General features: G+C 47.7%; 1 protein-coding gene across 3 annotated transcripts in view; it reads right to left on the reverse strand.

The window, feature by feature from the left end:
- Window positions 1-19272, reverse strand: part of FLI1 (Fli-1 proto-oncogene, ETS transcription factor) — an 85932-nt gene that overhangs the window by 64626 nt on the left and 2034 nt on the right. Inside the window, exon 1 of one of the 3 annotated variants that reach the window (XM_086476998.1) lies at window positions 10015-10172. The exons of the other annotated variants lie outside the window; for them this stretch is intronic. Coding sequence (XP_086333124.1) covers window positions 10015-10032 — 18 coding nt within the window. The 5' untranslated portion in view covers window positions 10033-10172. Of the gene's footprint in view, window positions 1-10014; window positions 10173-19272 lie in introns of those variants that run through there. 3 annotated transcript variants of the gene reach the window in all.

Below are 19272 nucleotides of genomic sequence, written 5' to 3' on the forward strand. Positions count from 1 at the left end.
CACTTGTCTGGTAGAAAATGGGATTCAGAAGAACTATGTGCAATTAAAACCACCCCATAAGTGGTTTTAATAAGTGCCTGATAAGACACACTGGTTTTTTCTGTGCGTCTGTTCCTCGCTGAACATAAGATGATTCTTTCTCCTGTCACAGTGGAGATGTTACAGACAGTTTTGGTGATATTTGCAGGATGATACTGGGAGTTCTTGCCTAACAAATCATTTCAGTGCATGCTTATTTTAAAGCCTGGCTGGTTCTAATGAAGTCAGATGTATGAGTTTATGGCTTTTAGAAATATCACCAAAATATAAATATTTGTGCTGTGGGAAGAGATACATGTGCGTGTTAGATCTAATTAAGGGAGGATGTTACCAAGCATGTCACATGAATTTTGTGAGCGAGGTCAGGTTAGGAGTGTCATCATCAGAAACATTATTCTTGCTGCAGCAAACCGTCCCTGAAGGACCACGAGTTACACAGCCTGTGGTCTAGATTCTCAGTATGCCTCAAAGACACCCACAGCAACTGTGACACCTACTCAAAATAACTTCTAGTCTTTGGAGATCAATTTCCAAGTGGGGATCTGTCCAGCTTTTGAGCTTGTACATGTATTGATGATTTCTGGCTCTAGTGATTTTTCTGTGTATTGGTGGTAAAACTCCTGTAAGGGCATTTAAGGTCCGCCCTCTGCTACAAATCCCTGGGCAATTCTAACGCCAGGGACTCGTGAGTGGCCATCAGGACTCTGCATCTCTGATGCTGATTTGCCAAGTGACCGGTTGCTTCCTGCGTTTCACCTCCTATTTTTTTGTTTTCCCTTTGCCTGCTTAGATGATGGGCTCTTATTCCATCTACGTGCCATGCTTCATCTTGGTGGGAGCCTCTGGGGACAGCTACCATAATACAAGGAATTAATCATACGAGTCACAACTTCTGGTTCTAATCAGGAGTGAGTCCTAAAGGCTGATCTGCAACATGACCCTCATGGACAAATCCTCAGAATTTAATAGGGATTAAATCAATGGAGTTTTTATGGAAATTGAATTATACTGTATAGAAATTGTTCCATAAACAGAACACAGCAGAAAAGGCGAAACTTCCTTGATTTTCCCCTGGATTTTACAGAAGGGATATAATTTTCTGATATCTTTCCCTAGGTAATCCAACGTTATTTGATTTAAAATGACATTTTTCAACGTAAAGGCCTAGGATTTTGTTATTACACGAAAAAAAACTCAAATCAGTACACTGAAACCTGCAGAAAGGCAATTCCGTAGGAGGGCAATGTTAATTCTTTCCCTTGCTTAAAGTAACATAGCTCCCGCTCCTCCCTTAGGCTTGAGCAAGCAGGACTCCCTGGAAAGCTTCCTTGTTAGCTGATGTGGTGCAGTAACCCTCTGCTGCTTCAGCCTGGTTTAGCCACGGCCTGTCTGGACACCCTTTCCAGTTTACACACCACATACATCCATTAAGGCTTACATAGAAAACAGGCCAAGCCCAGAATCTTTTATCCTATTCCATATAACTCCATACTTCTCTAGTTGCTTTTAGTTGCGTTCAGAAACACTTCTGTAGGCATCTACTCAGCCCTGACCTGAGACCACGTGCCTCTATCTGAGCAAGACAAGTGATTCTTGTCATTCAAGTGAACGAGAACTTGTGATCCTTATAAAGGAAAAGCAACTGCTCTGACCTGCGGAGGTTATGAAGGGACGGCGCATCTCAGGGAAGAGCACGCTTGTCAGCTGGGTAGGGGGCAGCACCTGGGGGAAACGGCGTTTTCTCAGGCAGAATTTGGATTTTGCATTGAATCTTTCCTATCCATAGAGTGTTCCTAATGTGACTGGCAGGACTGAAATCGAACTGCAGCCCCGTAACTGCTAGGGGAATGGTAGTTGCAAGAAGAGAGTAAGAGCCATTCAGCGTGGTGGTTTCAGAGAATCATTCCTGTTAAAATGTACAGGGCTGCCAGTTCCAGCATGTACTAAGGCGATGCCATTTGTGCCGTGCATGTGTAACCATTTTAGGGAGCATTTCTGCCAGTGGCCTGCATATTTCAGGACACAAATCTCCAGCCCCAAGCTCAAATACCAAATGAGTTCACACATCCAAGCCTGTGCAAATCAGTGAGATCTCGACACCTGATTAGTTGCCTCAGCAGCGCATTTAAAATCCTGTATCTCTAGTGACATACAGGGTCTTTCCTTTTCTGCTTTGGGAGATGAGAGCGTGGTGGCTGCCCACTGCTCTCTGGAAGTGGCTTCATTTCAACAGCAACATGGTTCTTGCCCCTCCGCAGCTGGCAGTGCAGAACTCGAGGAGGTATGAAGAGGGCACTATCACTCTAGGCAGCCCGACTCAGAGACCGGGCAGAGAAAAAAAAAAAAAAAAAAATAGAAGGCAAATGTTCGATGCTAACATTATACGAAGTCCCAAGGAGATTTGGAACAGGAGCAGCGGAGGAGTTACAGTTTCCTTTGTTCTGTTAAAAGGAAAAAGGAAACACATCAGGAAACCAGACTGTGGAGCACAGGAAGTCTCACTTTGGCTGATAAAAAGGAACTGATGTGAGGTTGGTTCAGATGCAGTTATAAGTCAATCAAGCTTGGAACAACAAGAAGAGCTATTCAGAAGAAACCAGAGCGCCAAATTCTGCTTTTAGCTGTAAAAAGGGTATTTTAACCTCTCCTTATCTTCTTTTTTTGAAAGAAAGCTGCTATAAAAAAAACATTCAAATAAGAATTTTCTCATCGTCCATAAACCGGTTTCCCGAACTCACCACACCTTCCACTGACCCCACCATACCTTACTCCGGTTTCTTTTTTTCACTCATCGACCAACTTAAAAAACTGTATTCTTGCTGATTTATCTCCTCCCCTCAGACCAAAACCAGCGTTAGTTAAGAAGGGCAGGGTTTTTTTTGCTGAGTGAGAAATCAGCAAATGACTAATTAAAGGCTTTCCTGCCCGTTATGTTATTTTCACTCCCTCTGCATGATTGACAAGCATGGGCCGGTACGCTAACGTTCAATTCCCGGGCGTGCAGCTTTGTCAGGCTGGGGTGTGGGAGTTTGTAATTTTTTAATTTTTTTTCATGTGTTTCTTACTCTTTTACAGCCCTCTGGTCTGTTGAGCTCTGTGTCAGCCTGTGCTGGAAGAACAGGGGTAAGGTATACGCAAATAAACCAGTAAGCTTAGCGATATCCATGACATTTACTCCAGGAGCCTCTACTGAGCTGTCTTTCTGACCACGTTTTATAAAAAAAAATCAGGAAAAGAAATAAAGCTTGGTAGGCACGGAAGGCCAGGGTCATTTTCTTCACAGCATCCTACCAATGCTGAAGAGAAGCGAAGGCTGAGACTTTGCGAGATGCCCGTGGGATTTAGCCTTACTTCTCCGTCTGCTTCCAGTGAGAATTGTATGTGCCGTACCCCTTAGCCAGCTTTGCTTAATCAACACTGTCATATGCAGAATCAAAACACTTTGTTAAGCACCTAGAAAGCAGCCTGGTTTTCAGAGGGAACAGTTACCTTCAAGAGCTAATTGGAGTTACAGGCTGACAGTGCCTTTACGAATCATGCCGCTTGCTCAGTTAGGTAAATACACACTTAGATGCCTATTTTTAGGGCTCTGGCTTCAAAACATGGGAGCAAAACAGAGCTAGATACGTGCAAGTGCCTCTGGTATCAAATACTGATGTCATCATTTCAAAGTTCTGCCTTTGGTGCTATTTGTCACTGGAGAAACAGACGGTTTATTGGGATGTAGGTAAATGTCTTCAAGAGCAGCATACTGTAACATACATGGCTTTTGTTTAGGTCTCTGTCTCACAGCTAAAGGAAAAGCTTTTGGTAGCGGACGTGGGGGAGGAGGGAGGTAACGTTTGTGGCTTTACTACAAGAGACAGGTTTCTAGATCAGTGCTACTAGCTGTGTAGATACGCATCAGTAATTACGTGGCCTGGGTGATCAGAGGAAGAAAGAAAATAAGCAGTAGATGCATTAACATTTTGAAGGCTTTGATATTTGGAACCCGGTGGAGCAGATTATACGCTCTCCTGTACCATACTTTGCTGTTTGTACAATTTAGTTTGGTGATAAGTCGCTTGATCAGCGCCCTGACCGCCCGGGTGTTTGCGATGACGCAGCACGCAGGTTTGCAAAGACTTGGGTCCTCCATCAGGCGAATTATTTCCAGAAGGAGGCAGAAAACCACATTTGTGTGGTGATATTTTAGTCTGCATTTTCAAAACCAGCTATAAATACGCACTCACAGCCTTGTAAGAAAACGTTTGTTTGCCCAGAAAGCATCACCCGTGGAAGGGCGACAGGGCTTGGTACAACTGAGACGTGCACCGCGGGCGGCTCTTCTAACGTGCCGGTGCTGCATACGCGCTGTGCGCCCGTGTTCCTGTGTGCAGGAGAGCACGAGAGGCGTAGACCCTGCAAATAGAGCTGTTGTTCCACGCAGAACAAAAGATCTAAAGAGAATTTTACATTTGGGGGTGAAAGCTGGCTTCAAACAAAGCTGGAGAGCTAAGCTTAACGTATCAGACCTGGTTTTTCCAGGCGAGCCACGCACGCAGTCATGCGTGCTCTAGGACTAACACCACGCTTCTGCAGCACTAGGTGTTTAGCAAACCCACAAATATCCAAAAATCTGAAGCTAAGCCTCGCCTGGCTCCTTTAACTTTCCTGCTTAAGCATGTTTGCACTGAGATGGGACGTAGGGTCTTTCTTCAAGCGGTCAGGTAAAGCCGAATGAGAAACTTTCATTTTTCAAAGGCAGCTTGTGAGATGCTGTAAGACAACTTCACACGATGACGTTTTACAGGGAGAAAAAGAGTGGAAGATGCTCTGGTTTTATGTTCTAGGCCTAATCCTTCAGAGATGTGAGCTGAGATCAAGAGGAAAGCCTTCTGCAAGGCCAGGAAGGAGAGACCTGTAGACAATAAACTCTGCTTCCTGCAAAAATTGCTATGAATACCCTTCCCCCAGCGCATCTCACCTTATCAGCGTGCCATCTGAGACCTCACTTCGAGGTGCAACCTTACCCTTTGCTTCTCTTGGTTTCTGCCCCTTTCTCGTAATACTCCTACGAAAACTCCTGCACACCAAGACTCCAGCAAAACTCTCCTTAGAAGAAATGCTGCAAGGAGGGATAGAAGCTGGGCCTTCCCCCCGCCCCATCTTACAGCAGAAGTATCACAAAATTAAAATAAATAACTAAAATAAAAGCATGAAATCCTCAAGCCATGCAAACTACTACTTAAAGTGACCACATCCTGTTAGGGTAAAATCCACAGTGGTAGAGAAAAACTATACAAGGCTCTCAGCACCTCTTTAAAGCCTCTGGGTGAAACCCCAAGTGCCGAAAATCTAAGCGTTTGGTGCTGTTTTGTTGGGTATTAGGTTTGCTTCGGACTAATCTTCCTTCCCATAGCAGGAACAAATCTACTACAAAGCAGCGGAGCTACTCAGTTTACCGGCTCCGAAAAGAGTTTCCCGGTGTTTTACTTGCGCAGCAAGTTCGTACTGAACACCTCGAGTCGGCAGCACCCAGCGCTACGGCGCGGTTGTAAGCTCACGCGAAACATTTGCATCCAGATCTTGGAGGGAAAATGAAGCAGCATTGTAAAAATATCCCAGTTACAAAACATTTCTGGCAGGTTTTTGCTGTTGTGTGTAAGAAAGCCATTACGGGATAGAAAATGCCACCTGAATAGGGCCTGGGGTATCAGGGAACGTCATCATTTACGCCCTGGAAATTTCAGGTTTTGTTCAAAAATGGCTTGTGAGGGACAGCAACACGGAAAGCCTCCAGCGAGCAAACATCTTTGTGATTCTTTTTTTTTTTTTTTTTTTTTCAATCTGGAGGTTAAGAGTCTTGCCCAAGGAGTCAGTGCCTTTTTGCCAGGAAAGGCCATCTCTAAAGGGCCAAAGCCGGGGCGATTTAAAAATGGCAAACCAGACATTTAAACTTGCTCAAAAAGGAAACATGCTCTTAGTTCAAGATCTTGATGGCCAAGTTTCAGGAGGAGAGGCGAACGCCTACAGTTCACAAATGACAAGAAACAGTGATTGCAATAGAAACCCTACCCCGCCCTTGGCTATAGCAACACCAACATACACGTTGTCTTCTCGTCGAAGGAGACAAGTGTGGCTGTCATCTACTCGAGTAACGCAAAATTCTCATTGACTGTCCTTCAGGGGGTCTCTCTCTCATGTCCAGAGCAGAAGGATAAACGTGATTTCACAGAATTAAGGCAGCAGTCACGCACGATGTGCTCTTTTTATTAACGGCCAGGCTTTGGCGAGTGTATTTACATTAATTATTGTCCACATGTAAAGTGGAACTGAAACAATTAAACCAGTTTGAAACCACACCATTTGTTATTGTGAGGAAGTCCGTGCATGGGCATCTTGCTGAGATTAGATGTACCCTTTTCTGATGGCATTGGTGGCAATAAAAACCAACCTGCCCCCCAACACAATGTAAACCAAGTCAAAGCAGGATGTTAACCCAAAGATGTGAACTGAAGTATCTGGAAGCACACAATAAGAATGTTATAGACTATTTAAAATCAGTGCACACACAAGCTGTCCTGAGTTTCCCTGGCTCCCAGTCGCCTTCTGTGAATGTTGCTCACAGAAGACGAACTGAATGTGGAAATGAACCGATAAAGGCAAAGATTTGCTGCACTTCTTTCGCAGCGAAAGACCTTAAAGCGTTGCTCCAGAGGTCACTTTTCAAGCCAGCCAGTCCACCCCCCGTGTCAGGTGTTAAACAGCTTGTTTGAAGAGCAAAAGCTGCCTCCCACCGCCTCAGTAAGTGAGCTGACTCCTCTCAAGATAAATAATTATTTATGGAGAAATAAAGACGCATTCTAGACCCGCTGCGTTGGCTCAGCAGTATCACACGTGGCGTAACTCAGGGCATGACAGGGCAAGACGGCTCACAGTCCTGAGCTGATCTCAGAATGTATGTTTATATCCACGACATTCCCTGAGCTTTTGGGTTAAAAAACTGAAAACCACTTCAATGCACACTTGCACGCAATGTCCACAGAGGATGCAAATGCATCCCGGGATCATCCTGACCACATCTGTGCTCTGACCACGCTCCCTTTCCCCAGGAGCATGCGACTGTGAGCCCTTAGGACAGGTCGAGGCTACAGTGGATTTACCACTTTACTGCAAAGTTAGGGGGGGTCTGCAGTTAAACTATTCCACGTAGGCAAAACCAGCCGTCAGAGAGTCTGTTGTCAAGAGTCTTTCTGAATGATATAAAAGCATTAAGAGGAAAGTACAGGCCGAATACTGGGCACTGCAAGGTGAAGGGAGAGATCTTTACAGTAGACTGGACTCAGACTCCTCCTGCATCTGTCAAATGTGCAGCTAAAAGCCTTTGGCTCAATCGAAACAATTAGCCCATGGCATAGTTTTGCATAGACTTGAAAAACCAGTCACTTGTATTGTTTAAATGGAAGACAACCACCTGGAACGCGTAGCCCCCTCCCGTATCTATTCTGCGCTGCGTAGCACTTGTCTTCCATGCAGACAGCTCTATTTCTGAGCTCTTAACCGCACCGGTACACAGATTTCATCTGGTTCCTCACTGTGTCCTTTCTCTAGATAATGAAAGAACCTTTTTCTGGATTTCTCTTGCTCTCTAGTCACTTAGGTGCCTCTTCCTGCCATAGTATTTGCCAACACAAACGCAGAGGTTTGAGGGAAATCAATGCATACAACCTACAGGAGAGCAGACCTAAGGATACGATTGCTTCTAAATTGCTTTCCTTGGGATACAGTGCAGGTTCACTTTACTATGTCTTAGATTCTAGAAAATCTACCCTGAAGCACGGGTTATATACAGAGTTCAGCACGTTAAAAACATTTAAGCATCTCAAGACACATCCTCTCCCATTGCCCCTCACCTGAGACAAGCTGGGCAAGGTGGCCTAACCCCTTCCTTTTCGTGGTTAACTGCAGCAAACCTCTCAATGCTGGGTCTGATACTCCTTGGAAACCCACTCTTTTTCTCCCCGGTAAGAAAATTTGCAAGAAACCTCAGGTAATCCTGAGAGCGCTACAGGAGCAGGGATCTAAATGCATGGTGTGGAAAAAGGGTAAGTTATAGGAGGTGGGAAATGGGACCTGGAGCAACTTGCTGATGAGCCTGGAGTTGCTCCGTAAATGAACCCAAGAGGAGACTCTGGTGTATCTGGATCCCATCTCCCTTAGCTCAAAACAGCCAAATTATTTCTGGACTACGAGCGAAGCAGGACAATATAAGAAAAGGCTGTGAAGCAGCCAGTGGGCAGAGCCAGGAGCTGGGGCAGTGACCTGGGATGCAGCTGAGTTCCTCCTTTCGCCACAGCCTCCCCAACGTGACTGTAGGCCTGGCTGCGAAGTGTCACAGTTCCTCATCTCCAACCCGAGGGGGGGGAGCTGAGGGGGGGATTAGCAATAATACTTTGCAAGAGGGGGTGACTGGGGAGAGGAGGACCTCCCAGCAGGCCCCGTGAGCTACGTGGTTCACGGGAATACTTCAGCACCTTTCAGAGGAGGGTGCGGGGGGCTCGTGGCTTGTGCAGAACGGCCAGTCCGTGTGCACGCCGCGGCAACCGTACAGATGGGAAATTTCTGCACTTTCACTGCACAGTATTTCGGGCTCCACAAATCAAAGGAGGTTGCAGCGCACTAAACGTATCCTGAGTGAGGCCCGGGTTAGTTTTGCTACAGATCTGAGGAGGCGGGGGAGAAACATGTCCTATTCCTGCCATACCTCCCAAATTTTGTGCTTTCGACGCTCCTGCTTTCTCTCCTCCTTTCTAACATTCACCCTTTCATTCTTTCTTTCTTTCCATTTTCTCTTCCTGCTCATCTCCTTCCCTCCCCCTTCGTTTGAGACCCTTGCACTTGTCACAAGCTGCAATCTAAGGGAGAAAGTTTCAGTTCCTGCCAGTTTGCAGCTTCTTTGTCCCCAGGTCAGCAAAAAAAAAAAAAAAAAAAAAAAGACAACTTTTAAGAAGAGATCAACACCCCACCCAGGCGATAGGCATCTTTCGAAATCCTCCAACCCAAACACACCCACAGTGTCTCTCGCTTCAAGGCTCTTCTGTTCGAGCTGCTTCTGTACTATAGCGCTCCCCCAAGAAGAGCCTGGAAGAATTGCACAAGGGTCCCCCAAAGCAAGAAAGACAAGCCTCGGCTGCCTAGGCTTTGAGAAGCAGCGTGAGCCACCTCAAGGGCCTTGGGAAAGGCTTGTTTTATCTTTGCAGAGACTGAAGGACCGGCCGGTTGGATGGGGAGAAAAGAGGGGGAACCACTCTCCGAGTCCCAGTGGCGTCCTCGGTTGCTCAAGGCCACCAGAGGTTGGTTATGTTCGTGGTTTTTTGCCACACTCTTTGCTTCCCCTTCCCCCTGCCTCGCCCCAAGCTAGGGTGATGTTTCCCCTCCAAACCACCCCATCCCTCGCTCTCCCCCCACCCCACCCCCAAAGAAAAAACCCAAAATCTGCCGGAGGAAACTCACGGGCGACCACCAGCACCACCAGTGCGTTTCGAGCCAGGGAAGGGCGAAGCAATCAGAGCCGGTGGCTCACCTCTGGGGCCAGCTCGGAGCCACTCTGACACCGGCCTGAGCCCCCCCCCCCCCCGCCCCCCCGGCAGAACCCCGGGGGCAGGAGCTGTCACTGCCGCCGCCCGCCGAGCCAGGCGGGTCCCCGGGGCCCCTCCTCGACCCCCCTCCGCGGGAGGAGGCAGGCGGCTGGCTCCACATCGCCCCACCAAGAGGGGTCCGAAGCCCCCCCCCCCCCCCCCCCGGGGCACTGGGGAGGCGAAGGGGAGAGCCCCGACACGCTGCGGCGGCGGCGGCGGAGGAGGAGGAGGAGAGACCGGCCGCTCCGGGGCGGAGGGACGGAGCCGGACCCCAGCCCCGCACCCCTTCCCAAAGCTTCCCCCCCCCCCCCGCGGCTGGAGGGGTCTCCCAGCCCCTCCTGCCCCCCCCCCTTACCTTAATAGTGCCGTCCATCTAGAATAACTTCCAGCCGGTACCAGCAATATTCCACACATTGACCCGGTTTAGCCTGCAACCGAAGCCTCCTGAAGTTTTTTTTTTTATCCTTCTCTCTCTTTTCGCTTTTCTCCTTGCCCTTCCAGCGGTTTTGCTTTTCTCTCTGTATCCCCTCTCCTCCTCTCTCCCTCCCTCCCTCCTTCTCTCTCCGTCTCTCTCTTTTTTTAACTTTGGTTGTTGCAGCAGAGCGAAAAAGAGACAGTTAACCGGATGAAACGTTTTTTTCTGCTAAATTTGGGAAGTGAAGTCACTCGAGGAGGAAACTTTCGTCTCTCCGCTGGTCCTGCCTTCTTGATGAAAATATATATATTTTACATACAGGATATTTGCTCCATTTAGATAAGAAGGGGCAGAACAATAGCTACCTCTGTCAGCTCTTGTTTGTCGCTGGGGCAGCCAGTCCAACGCAGACCTTGCCTTGCACCCCAGACCGTATTAGCGAGCGCCGTGTGTCATCCCACAGTTTAGTTTAACATGTTTTTTGCAATTTTTTTTTTCTTTTGGCTGAAGCAGCTTTAGCCTGACTCACTGAATTTCCGTCTCTTCCCACAGATTTTTTTATTAATGCGTTTTCCAGTCACAGGCAAAAATTAAGGGGAGAAAACCGTAAATACAATTCGGTCGCGGCAGGCGGAGAGAGAAAATAAAAAAGCCTGAAGATTAAAACGTGTTTAAAACATACTTCGGCCCCTCTCCTTCACGCCTCCCAGCAAGGAGGGTGAGACGAGGGTCCAGTCCCTGCCAGAAAGGAGCGGTAAGTGCAATCAGACAAACGACTCCAGCAATTAAGCCCAGGCTGGAAACGGGGCTGCAGGAAAGCGGAGCCTCTTCTCCACTTTCACCCCTTCCCTTCGCCCCCAGTCACACCTCGAGGGTTGGGATATGGGGCTCTGAAGCGAAGATACTGAGATGGGTGGAAGTCCACCCAGTTCGCTTCAGGGGCTGGGAGCACTTTGCCCAGTCTCCTCTCACAGTGCTAAGCTGTTAAAATCCCATTGGGGGGGAAGCCCACCACTTCACAAGCTAAAAATGACCAAAAAATTACAGTAATTGTCAGATCAGCTGAATTGTTTGGATTTTTTTTTTTTTTTTTCCCGTTCCCGGATGCCGTGTCAGACTGGGCACTGCAAAAACCCAACCGCCAGCCTTGAAATCTCCTTTTAGACCTGGCGAGCCCCTGACGTGCAATTCTCTCTTTCATTCAAACGGGAGCGATCACCAGCAAAGAAACGCGCTTTCCTTTTTCCGGGAAAAGCTGAAACCCTCCGAAGGACCCGAGGAAAGGAGACAATACCCGCCTGTCCAGCACACCCGCTTCCCCCCCACCCCTCCCTTGCAAAAATAGCAAGCAGCTACAGCGGAACCCATCATGCAACAACACTTTGGGCGTCCTTTATTCCCCACTTCTGCAAACGGCTGCAGCCCGAGGGAAAGAGCGGAGGGTGGAATAAGAGGAGGGTGAAGCCAAGAAAGGAAAGTGTCAGGGCAGGAGGACACTCCTGCACGTCAGATCTCTCGGTGGAGAGGATTACCTTGTCCAGTGCCAGTTGTGTCCAGTCTTTTTGTTTCCCCCTGCCTTTAGTCCAACCACGGGGAAAGGGGGAGGGGAGGGGGGAATTAAAATGATATCCAAAGTTATTCTGCACCCGCCCTTCCAAAAGGGAAATGCAATAATGCCACTAGTGTTTCTACTCGGCTGCGGCAGAGATGCCTTATTAATACTTTATTTCTCCGAGACCGAAGCTGGCAGGAGAGAGCTGTAGATCCCCCTTGCCCCTCCCTCCCCTCCCTCCCCCCTCCTTTGAAATTAGCCTCATCAATTCAGCTACAATTTTTTAGTTCAGATGCAGACACGGGACTGAACGTGACCAGACCTGGAGGTTTTGGCTTGTTGCTTGCCAGCGATTGAGGCCGTCTGCAGCCGGGAGGTGAAGGGGGGCGGGCAGAGGGGACAGCCCGACCGCCTTCCCTCTCCCCCCCCCCCCCCTCCATCCTCCCCTCCCCTTGTCTGCTTTACAATCCAGGGGTCTGCGCTGGGGTCCCCGGAGAGCAGCACATCTGGATGCTGCTAGCGGGGTCAGGTCCCCCCTTGCCTAGGGCCACAAGAACTGGAGTTCAATTAAAAGAAATCACGGTTAACCCTTTGCTTTCCTCATTACTTTTTCTTTTTCTTTTTTTTTTTTTTGGTTCCCCCTCCCCACCCCTCCGCAAATAACTCCCCCTTCAGCGTTACCACATGGCAGGCTCCTGCAGCAACCAGAAAAGCAAGAGGTTAAAGGGAAGAGTGAAACGCATCCTTTCAAAACCCAAATGGTTTCCTCTCTAGACAACACTCTTTACCAGCCCCGAAAAACAACGGGGGTGGGGGGTGAGGGAGAAGACAGGCTGAGGATCTTAACCGCGAAGGGAAGGGGGGAAAAAAACCACCCTGGAAGGAGCCTCTGTCATCCACGGACCTCACAGAGCATTTTGGGGTTAGGCTGTGTGACCGACAGGTCTTAGACAGGGAGATCCGGGGAGCTGAGAGCGGCAGGGAGAAACCACCTGAAAACGTGCCCAACTTGTGAGAGAGGAGCCCGACATTCCCAAAACACCCTTTTCCCCCAGCTCCGGGCTGAAGAGACAAGTCTGGCGCCCGCAGCGGGTCCCCGGTGCTCCCAAAGGCTGGAAGATGTCAAACAGACCCCCCTCCATCCTACCTAGAGATATTTTAGGAACCCAAGTCTGCATTTTATTGCCAGACGGGCACCATGACCCCCAGGGGCTTATTTTGCATGTCTGAGGATGACTCGAAATGAAGCCTCTCCGGGTCACTTGTTAGATCGGGTCCACCAGGGCTGATCCTGCTTTACCTCTTGTGTTTAGTCTAAAATAAGTTTTGCGAGTCCAAGAGACAAGGTAATCAGCGAAGCTGTTAAACTTTATAACAGACAAGCCGAACAATCTAATATTTTCCTCCCAAATAATGTAACAATAGAACCTTTGCTTCATTTTTTTTTTTTCCCCATTAAAAAAAAAAAAAAAAACCAAAACAACCAACAAGCCACCCTTGAAGTTATCTCAAACTTTTTGGAAAGGGCTGGAATCTTCCTAAACTCCGTGCGCCAACCTATGAATCATCTTAGGTGATTGTTCAGTGACTTTGGGTATTTAACTGTTTGAGAGGAAGGGAGCAAAGGCAGGCAGGGGAAAGCAAATCCATCGCCGGGCACGGTGCTGGTCAACGTGCGCAACTTTTAGTCCGATGCTTGACTTTCGGATGCATATGTACATACAGTAAAGGAATTATGATCTGTTTAATGTGGTTACCACCAGACATCTGGAAAATCATTTGATCTTGGCAACCACGGAAGATTTCAAATGCTTACATTGGGGCAGGCTGGTAGAAATGGGTTACTCCTCCATTATTATTAATATTTTTTTCCCCCACTTCGCTTATGAATGAAACGAAATTCTCGACCCAAGTTTTTAATGAGTTCAATATTGATCTCAGGCGCTTGGCATGTCCCCACCTCCTCTCTTCGTCCTTAGAATGGGGTTACACCGACTGCAGCCTCACACAGAGAAGGTGAAAAAGCCCGTTTTGTGGGACCCCATTGAAATTCAGAAGGGCGCGCTGGGGGGAATTTGGCCCAGGACTATCTCACGTCCAGTATCAAAGGAGTTAACCCCTCGGTGTAGTTCAATGCCAGTCCTGCCCGCGACTACATAACCTCAAAGACACGGGTTTTCTGTCTGCAATTCACGCGGGATTAGCGGTCATCACTTCATAATTAAAACCGTCTAGTTACTCTATAGGAATAAACATAATGAAAACCTTCTCGGGCCTCAGCAGCAGGTCAGAAATATTCTTTTCGAAGGGTGGGAAAGGAGGTTGGCTTATTTCACCTTCTCTTACCCCAATATCATCAGCTGTGCTCCCGTTAACCCCCAGCCTGGGACAGTCGCTGTGAATTGAGGCGGTAAATAGGGGAGGGGAGCCCCAGAAACCAGCAGCCGCGCCCTGACTTTGTCGCTAGAAATTGGCTCATTTCCCACTAACTACCCACTGACTGTGACAAAGGGTCCTCTTTTTTTTTTTTTTTTTTTTTTTTTAACGATCTGTCTCCACGCATGCATTAACATACCTTGTGCTAGGTATGTTATGTGTCATATATACATATATATATACATAAAACTTTCTATATATTCTATCCTCTAGAAGCGTATTTACAATATTTACCATCATTCTTTGCCCGGAGCTGTATTCGCAGAAGGCCAGGGTCTATTCTGCTCTACAGGGAAAAATCTCCATCAACTTCAGTGCACGTTTAAAATTTCCGGGTCTGAGTTTCCTCTGGCACCGACTCCGTGGCAGAATGAAAGACGCGACGTGTTTTGTTTATTTTCTAAACCCACATTCTTACAAGCGAAAAAGCCCAAACTACAGCCCTGGGATTTGATCCCCAGAAACGAATCCCAACTCTCAACTAAACTAATTGAGCAAACCTCTGCTTTTCAGCTATGGCCATAAAAAGGAATCAGCAGCGTTTTCCAGCCCCACAAGTGAAGGATCGGGTCCCTCCTACCTCCTGGTCTGCAGGAACAGCCCATGGGATTTGGGAACCTCAAGCCGGAAAGTTATTCCCTGCTAATCGCTACTAAGTAAAACATAATATCTTAAAAGTGGTGGGGAGAAGATGCAGTAGCTTTGAAGCTGCATCGCAATTAAGCGAAGAGCGGGGTAAGCAGTGTCCTGGCTAGTTTTATTTGAGCTCCATGTCCCAATAAAACAGCCCCCGCCCTCTCTTCCTCCCCCATCCCGCAATTATTGAAAAGCTAAGGCACAAAAAAAAAAAAAAAAAAAAAAAAAAAAACCAAAAAAAAACCCACCAAAAAAAAAAAAACCACCAAAAATACCGAAGGCCAAAAAAACAGACTGCAGTGCACTAGCTCCAAACGTCTGGCCCCTCGCTTGAGGCCATAATTAATTTGAGATTTATTTTTATTGGAGAACTCAGTCTCGTCTGACCTTAGCCAAACAAGACTTCAGCTAGACCCTTGATGCGCTTGAATGGAACAGAATATTTCTCTCTAACTTCTCTTCAGGCGTCCGTGCCTGCTTTGAATTTGTTCTCTCAGACTTCATATACTTGGAGATTTGCAGGAAAGATTTAAAGCATTTTTTCCCCCCCTCGCATTCACTTTCTTTCTCGTCCCTTTTCGCTCCCCTTTCCCTCCACACCTCCTCTTTTTCTAAACACAGGGCTGCGAGAGCATAGGAAAGGCTGGAATACAAAATTCCCTGGATCCAGCATTATTGGTGGGGGGCGTTTTGCTGCTAATTGTGGAAGAATGGAGTCATTAGAAGGTCGCAGAGTTGGGGAGGGGGGTTCATTGCTTGAATGCTGCTAAAATAAATGCTGCTAGTGCCCGAGAGCCTGGTTGGTTTTAGAAAGCTCCAATATGCCACATTTCCAGGAGAGAAACAACGTTTCTCCCACCTTCCAGACCTAAATTCAAACCGCGTCTTGAAGGTAAAGCGGGGAAGAACAATGCCAGCCCTTCCCCACGCAGCGCTGGGGCTGGGCACAAGAAAAGTCAGTCGGGCGGGATTCGCTGGACACCGGGAAATGGAAAGGGATTTTTCTATTTAAAATAGAAAGGTAGGTGCAAACAAGGACTAAATCCTTAAGCACCAGGTCGTCATAAGGCGTTAATCAACGACTTGCTAAAGTCTAACAACTTTGCAGCGTTTCTGCCTGAAGAAATGAGCGTCAAAAAAAAAAAAAAAAAAAAAAAAAAAAAAAAAAAAAAAAAGAAAGGAGAAGGATTCGGTATATACGCAGATTAGTCATCACAAAGTTTGGGAATGACGTAAGGGCTCACGGCAGCTTCTGCCCACTCTGCCGACAAAGCTACTGCAATTCTCACCTTCTCTGGAGGTGCCTGGTCCCGTCCTCCCGAGCCCGGGTGGGAGGAACCGAAATTCTGAGGGATACCAGGAACTGGAGGGGAAAATAATATTTTTTTTTTTTTTTAAAAAAAAGAGCCAGAAACAGATAATGCGCTAGAGGATGCTCTCAGTAGGAACAACGCTACCTGAACTGGGGAAAAACCAGTCCATGAAGGCTTTGCTTTTCCCTTTTCTGCCAGGCTAAGGCTCTCTAGCTGTTCCTAAGCTCCTCACAGCCGCGCTTCCAGCATCCCTGCATCCCTGAGCACCTGGGGGACAGGTCCCTCTGCGGCGCCTTCCCCTCGGCGGATTCATCAGGCACCACCTCCGCTGCGAGATTTCTGTTGCAACAACAACAACAAAAATGAAATGACGGGATATTCTCTCCTTGCAACCTGTCCCCGAGCAGCCTCTGGCTGCTACTGTTCAGCGGCGAAGATAACGTGTCCGTGTCGGGGTTTGTCAGCCCGCTCCAAGGAAAATCTCAAAGTTTTGTCTTTAGGAAAAAAAATTAAATGGAAAGCCCCTCTCTTTAAGGCTTCTGTAAACTTTCCAGGCAGAGGGAAAGCAAGAACAAACCAAATATTGTTTCCAGCCACCCGGACTGTTTTGCCTCCATGAATATGCTGCTTTGTGCAGGACCACAAACGTTATGGCCGCATGAAATCCATTTTTACAGCCAGAAGTCCCGCGCTCGCGCGGTGGTTCCTTCCCGGAGGAAAGCCCATCTTCATGCCCCTCCAAAGGTCTGGGCTAGAGACTGTTTTCCACCCCACGGGGAGGGTGGCTGTTCCCCAAAACTCCCCGGGGGGTCGGAGAGGGGAGCGAGGACGCCGCCTCCCCCAAGAGCGCCGGGTTTGCGGGGGTCCAAGGCGTCCCAGAGCCTTCCCTGAGTTGTTTCTGGAGAACTGCCTTAAATATCCCCCCCCGGGAGACCGTTTTAAATAGCATCCCCCGGGGCGGCTGGGGAGAGGAGGAGAAAAGCGGGGGTGATGCCAGGATACCCGCTCCCTTGGGATGGGCAGCGTTACCCCCCTTCTCCTTTGCCTTCTCCTCCTGCACGGACCGAGGGACTTGACCCAGCGGGTCCTGCTTCAAGCCGGTACCTCAAAAAGGAGGCCCGGGAGGTTCCCCCCGACCCCGGGATGCTCTGCAGAGTCCCGGGAGCTGTCTTGGGGAGGAAGGCAGGGCAGGAGCTGTGTATACAAGTTGGGGAAGCGAAAGCAGAAGCAAGGACTTTTTCTGTGCGAGGAGGGGAATGACGGGAGAGGAGATAAGCGCTTGGATGCTGCCGAAGGGCATAAGAAAAGCGGCGGTGAATAACCCAACACAACCACCACCCCGCCCACCCCCCCCCAAATTTAGTCCTGTGCCGCCTTTACACACCTACTGAACCACAAACTGGCAGTGCAGAAGGGGAGCGGAGGCTGCTGTGGCCCAGAGTAGCTTGTGGCAATGGTAATAATTAAAAATTCAGTATTCAGAGGTCATGTTGCTTTGCTTATAGCCCTAATTCTTTCCATATCCCTACAGTCAGGATTCCGGTGCTGTCTTTTAAAATTTAATTTCCCAATTATATTACATGTTTCATTCTCTACAGTCAAATACTCATGTTTAGATGAGATTAGCACCCTCTGATATACTGTAAATTATTAAGTACTTGCAGATCAGTAAGGCCCATAATGATATGAGGAATAGAAATACTTTATCAGTTACGCAGAATAAACCAGTAAGGATCAAAATGATTTTTTACATTTATGATTTCCTACCCCTTTAGTGCGTTAAGGCCGGTACAAGAAGCATGTATGAGAGAGAAGGCTGGGTCATCCCACCAGGAGGTTCTACAGGATCTTTCAGCACTGCTTTAGGTACGGATCCATACCTCCTGCGTGGTTGTGATGTAAATCAAGGTTACAACACCGAGAAGATGAACTTCACCAGTATGACTCAACATAAACCATCCTTGTCAAAACAAACCTTTTTAAAAATGAAATCCTCCTCTTCCTCCTGCAGCCACCTGACCCCACTCCTCCCTTTCGCATTTTGAAAGCCATGACAAGAAAAACAGCGGCCCGACGGTGGCCATGGGCTATTTTGTACCCCAGGGGCACGACAGAGAATTTGTTCCTCCTGGGAGCTCCTGTGGAGCAACCTGTTAGCAATACCCTCTTGGTTACAACACAGAGAGACGAGGCATTTCCCTGCACAAGGCACAGAATAAAGTTTATATTAAGGTGCATTTGTTGAAGAGGATTTATAGAAGACACTGAACCCAATCTTGCTTTTTCTGCTGTGTAACATCATCAGCTGAGATCCCACAGAAGTAGTAAACAAAACACCTCTCCTTCCCATAGAACAAGCAAATAGGTTAGTTTTTTGTTTTGTTTTGTTTGTTTGTTTGTTTTTTTCCTGGAGAAGGAATGACATGAAAGAAAATAATAATTAAAAAAAAAATTTGTGGGAAGAGAGAGGAGTTGGAACTCAACCTCCTGCTTTTCAAACTTCTTGCTCACCACGACTTGGGAAGCCCTCAAAGATCAGTGTGGGGGAGCAAGAAAGAGAAGGCAGGTGCTGTCTAAATCCTAACAGCGCCTTATCCTTACAAAGCGCCTCCATTCACCCTTTAAAGACGGAGAAACGGAGGAAGAGAGAGTTGAAGTGTCTTGCTCAGGAACACCAAGCCCACTCTGTCAGGGCTTGGATCCATACCCACATTTCCCAACTACCTGCTTAGATCACGAGTCAGCCTCACGTCTTCTACAGATAACTGGTCACCATCAGAATCTCTGTCAGCTCTGGATGCATTCGAGTCAGTGGAAACTGTCATCAAATTCAGAGGCGCCAGAGATTGACCTAATTCTCCAGAATTTAACCATGTTCCTACTTTTATGAACAGCCTCACTGGTCTGAATGAGCCACCCAAGTACTGTTTTGCACCATTGGTACCGAGCTGCCCGACTTAAAACTTCTAAGAGTCAACGGAAGATATTTCCTTCGTCTTCAGAAGACTTTGGATCAGTCTTAAGAGACTTCTGTCAAAATCCTGTCAAGGTTTTTAAGCACAGGGAACAAGTAATTTCCCCAATGACATCAGTGTGAATGAAGCTTTACAGACAAAATACCAAAGACAAGGTCCCTGCCCAAAATAACGGCAGCTGATGGTGAAGGGTTGTAAGAAAAGGCCGAGAGTTCAGCATCCCACACTGAAACACTGCATCTAAGTCCAGCCCGAGGAGTGCTTCCTGGTGGATAAAACACATACT

The sequence above is a fragment of the Leptosomus discolor genome, chromosome 22 (genome assembly GCF_034619465.1).
Source record: "Leptosomus discolor isolate bLepDis1 chromosome 22, bLepDis1.hap2, whole genome shotgun sequence".
NCBI classification, from domain to species: Eukaryota; Metazoa; Chordata; class Aves; order Leptosomiformes; family Leptosomidae; genus Leptosomus; species Leptosomus discolor.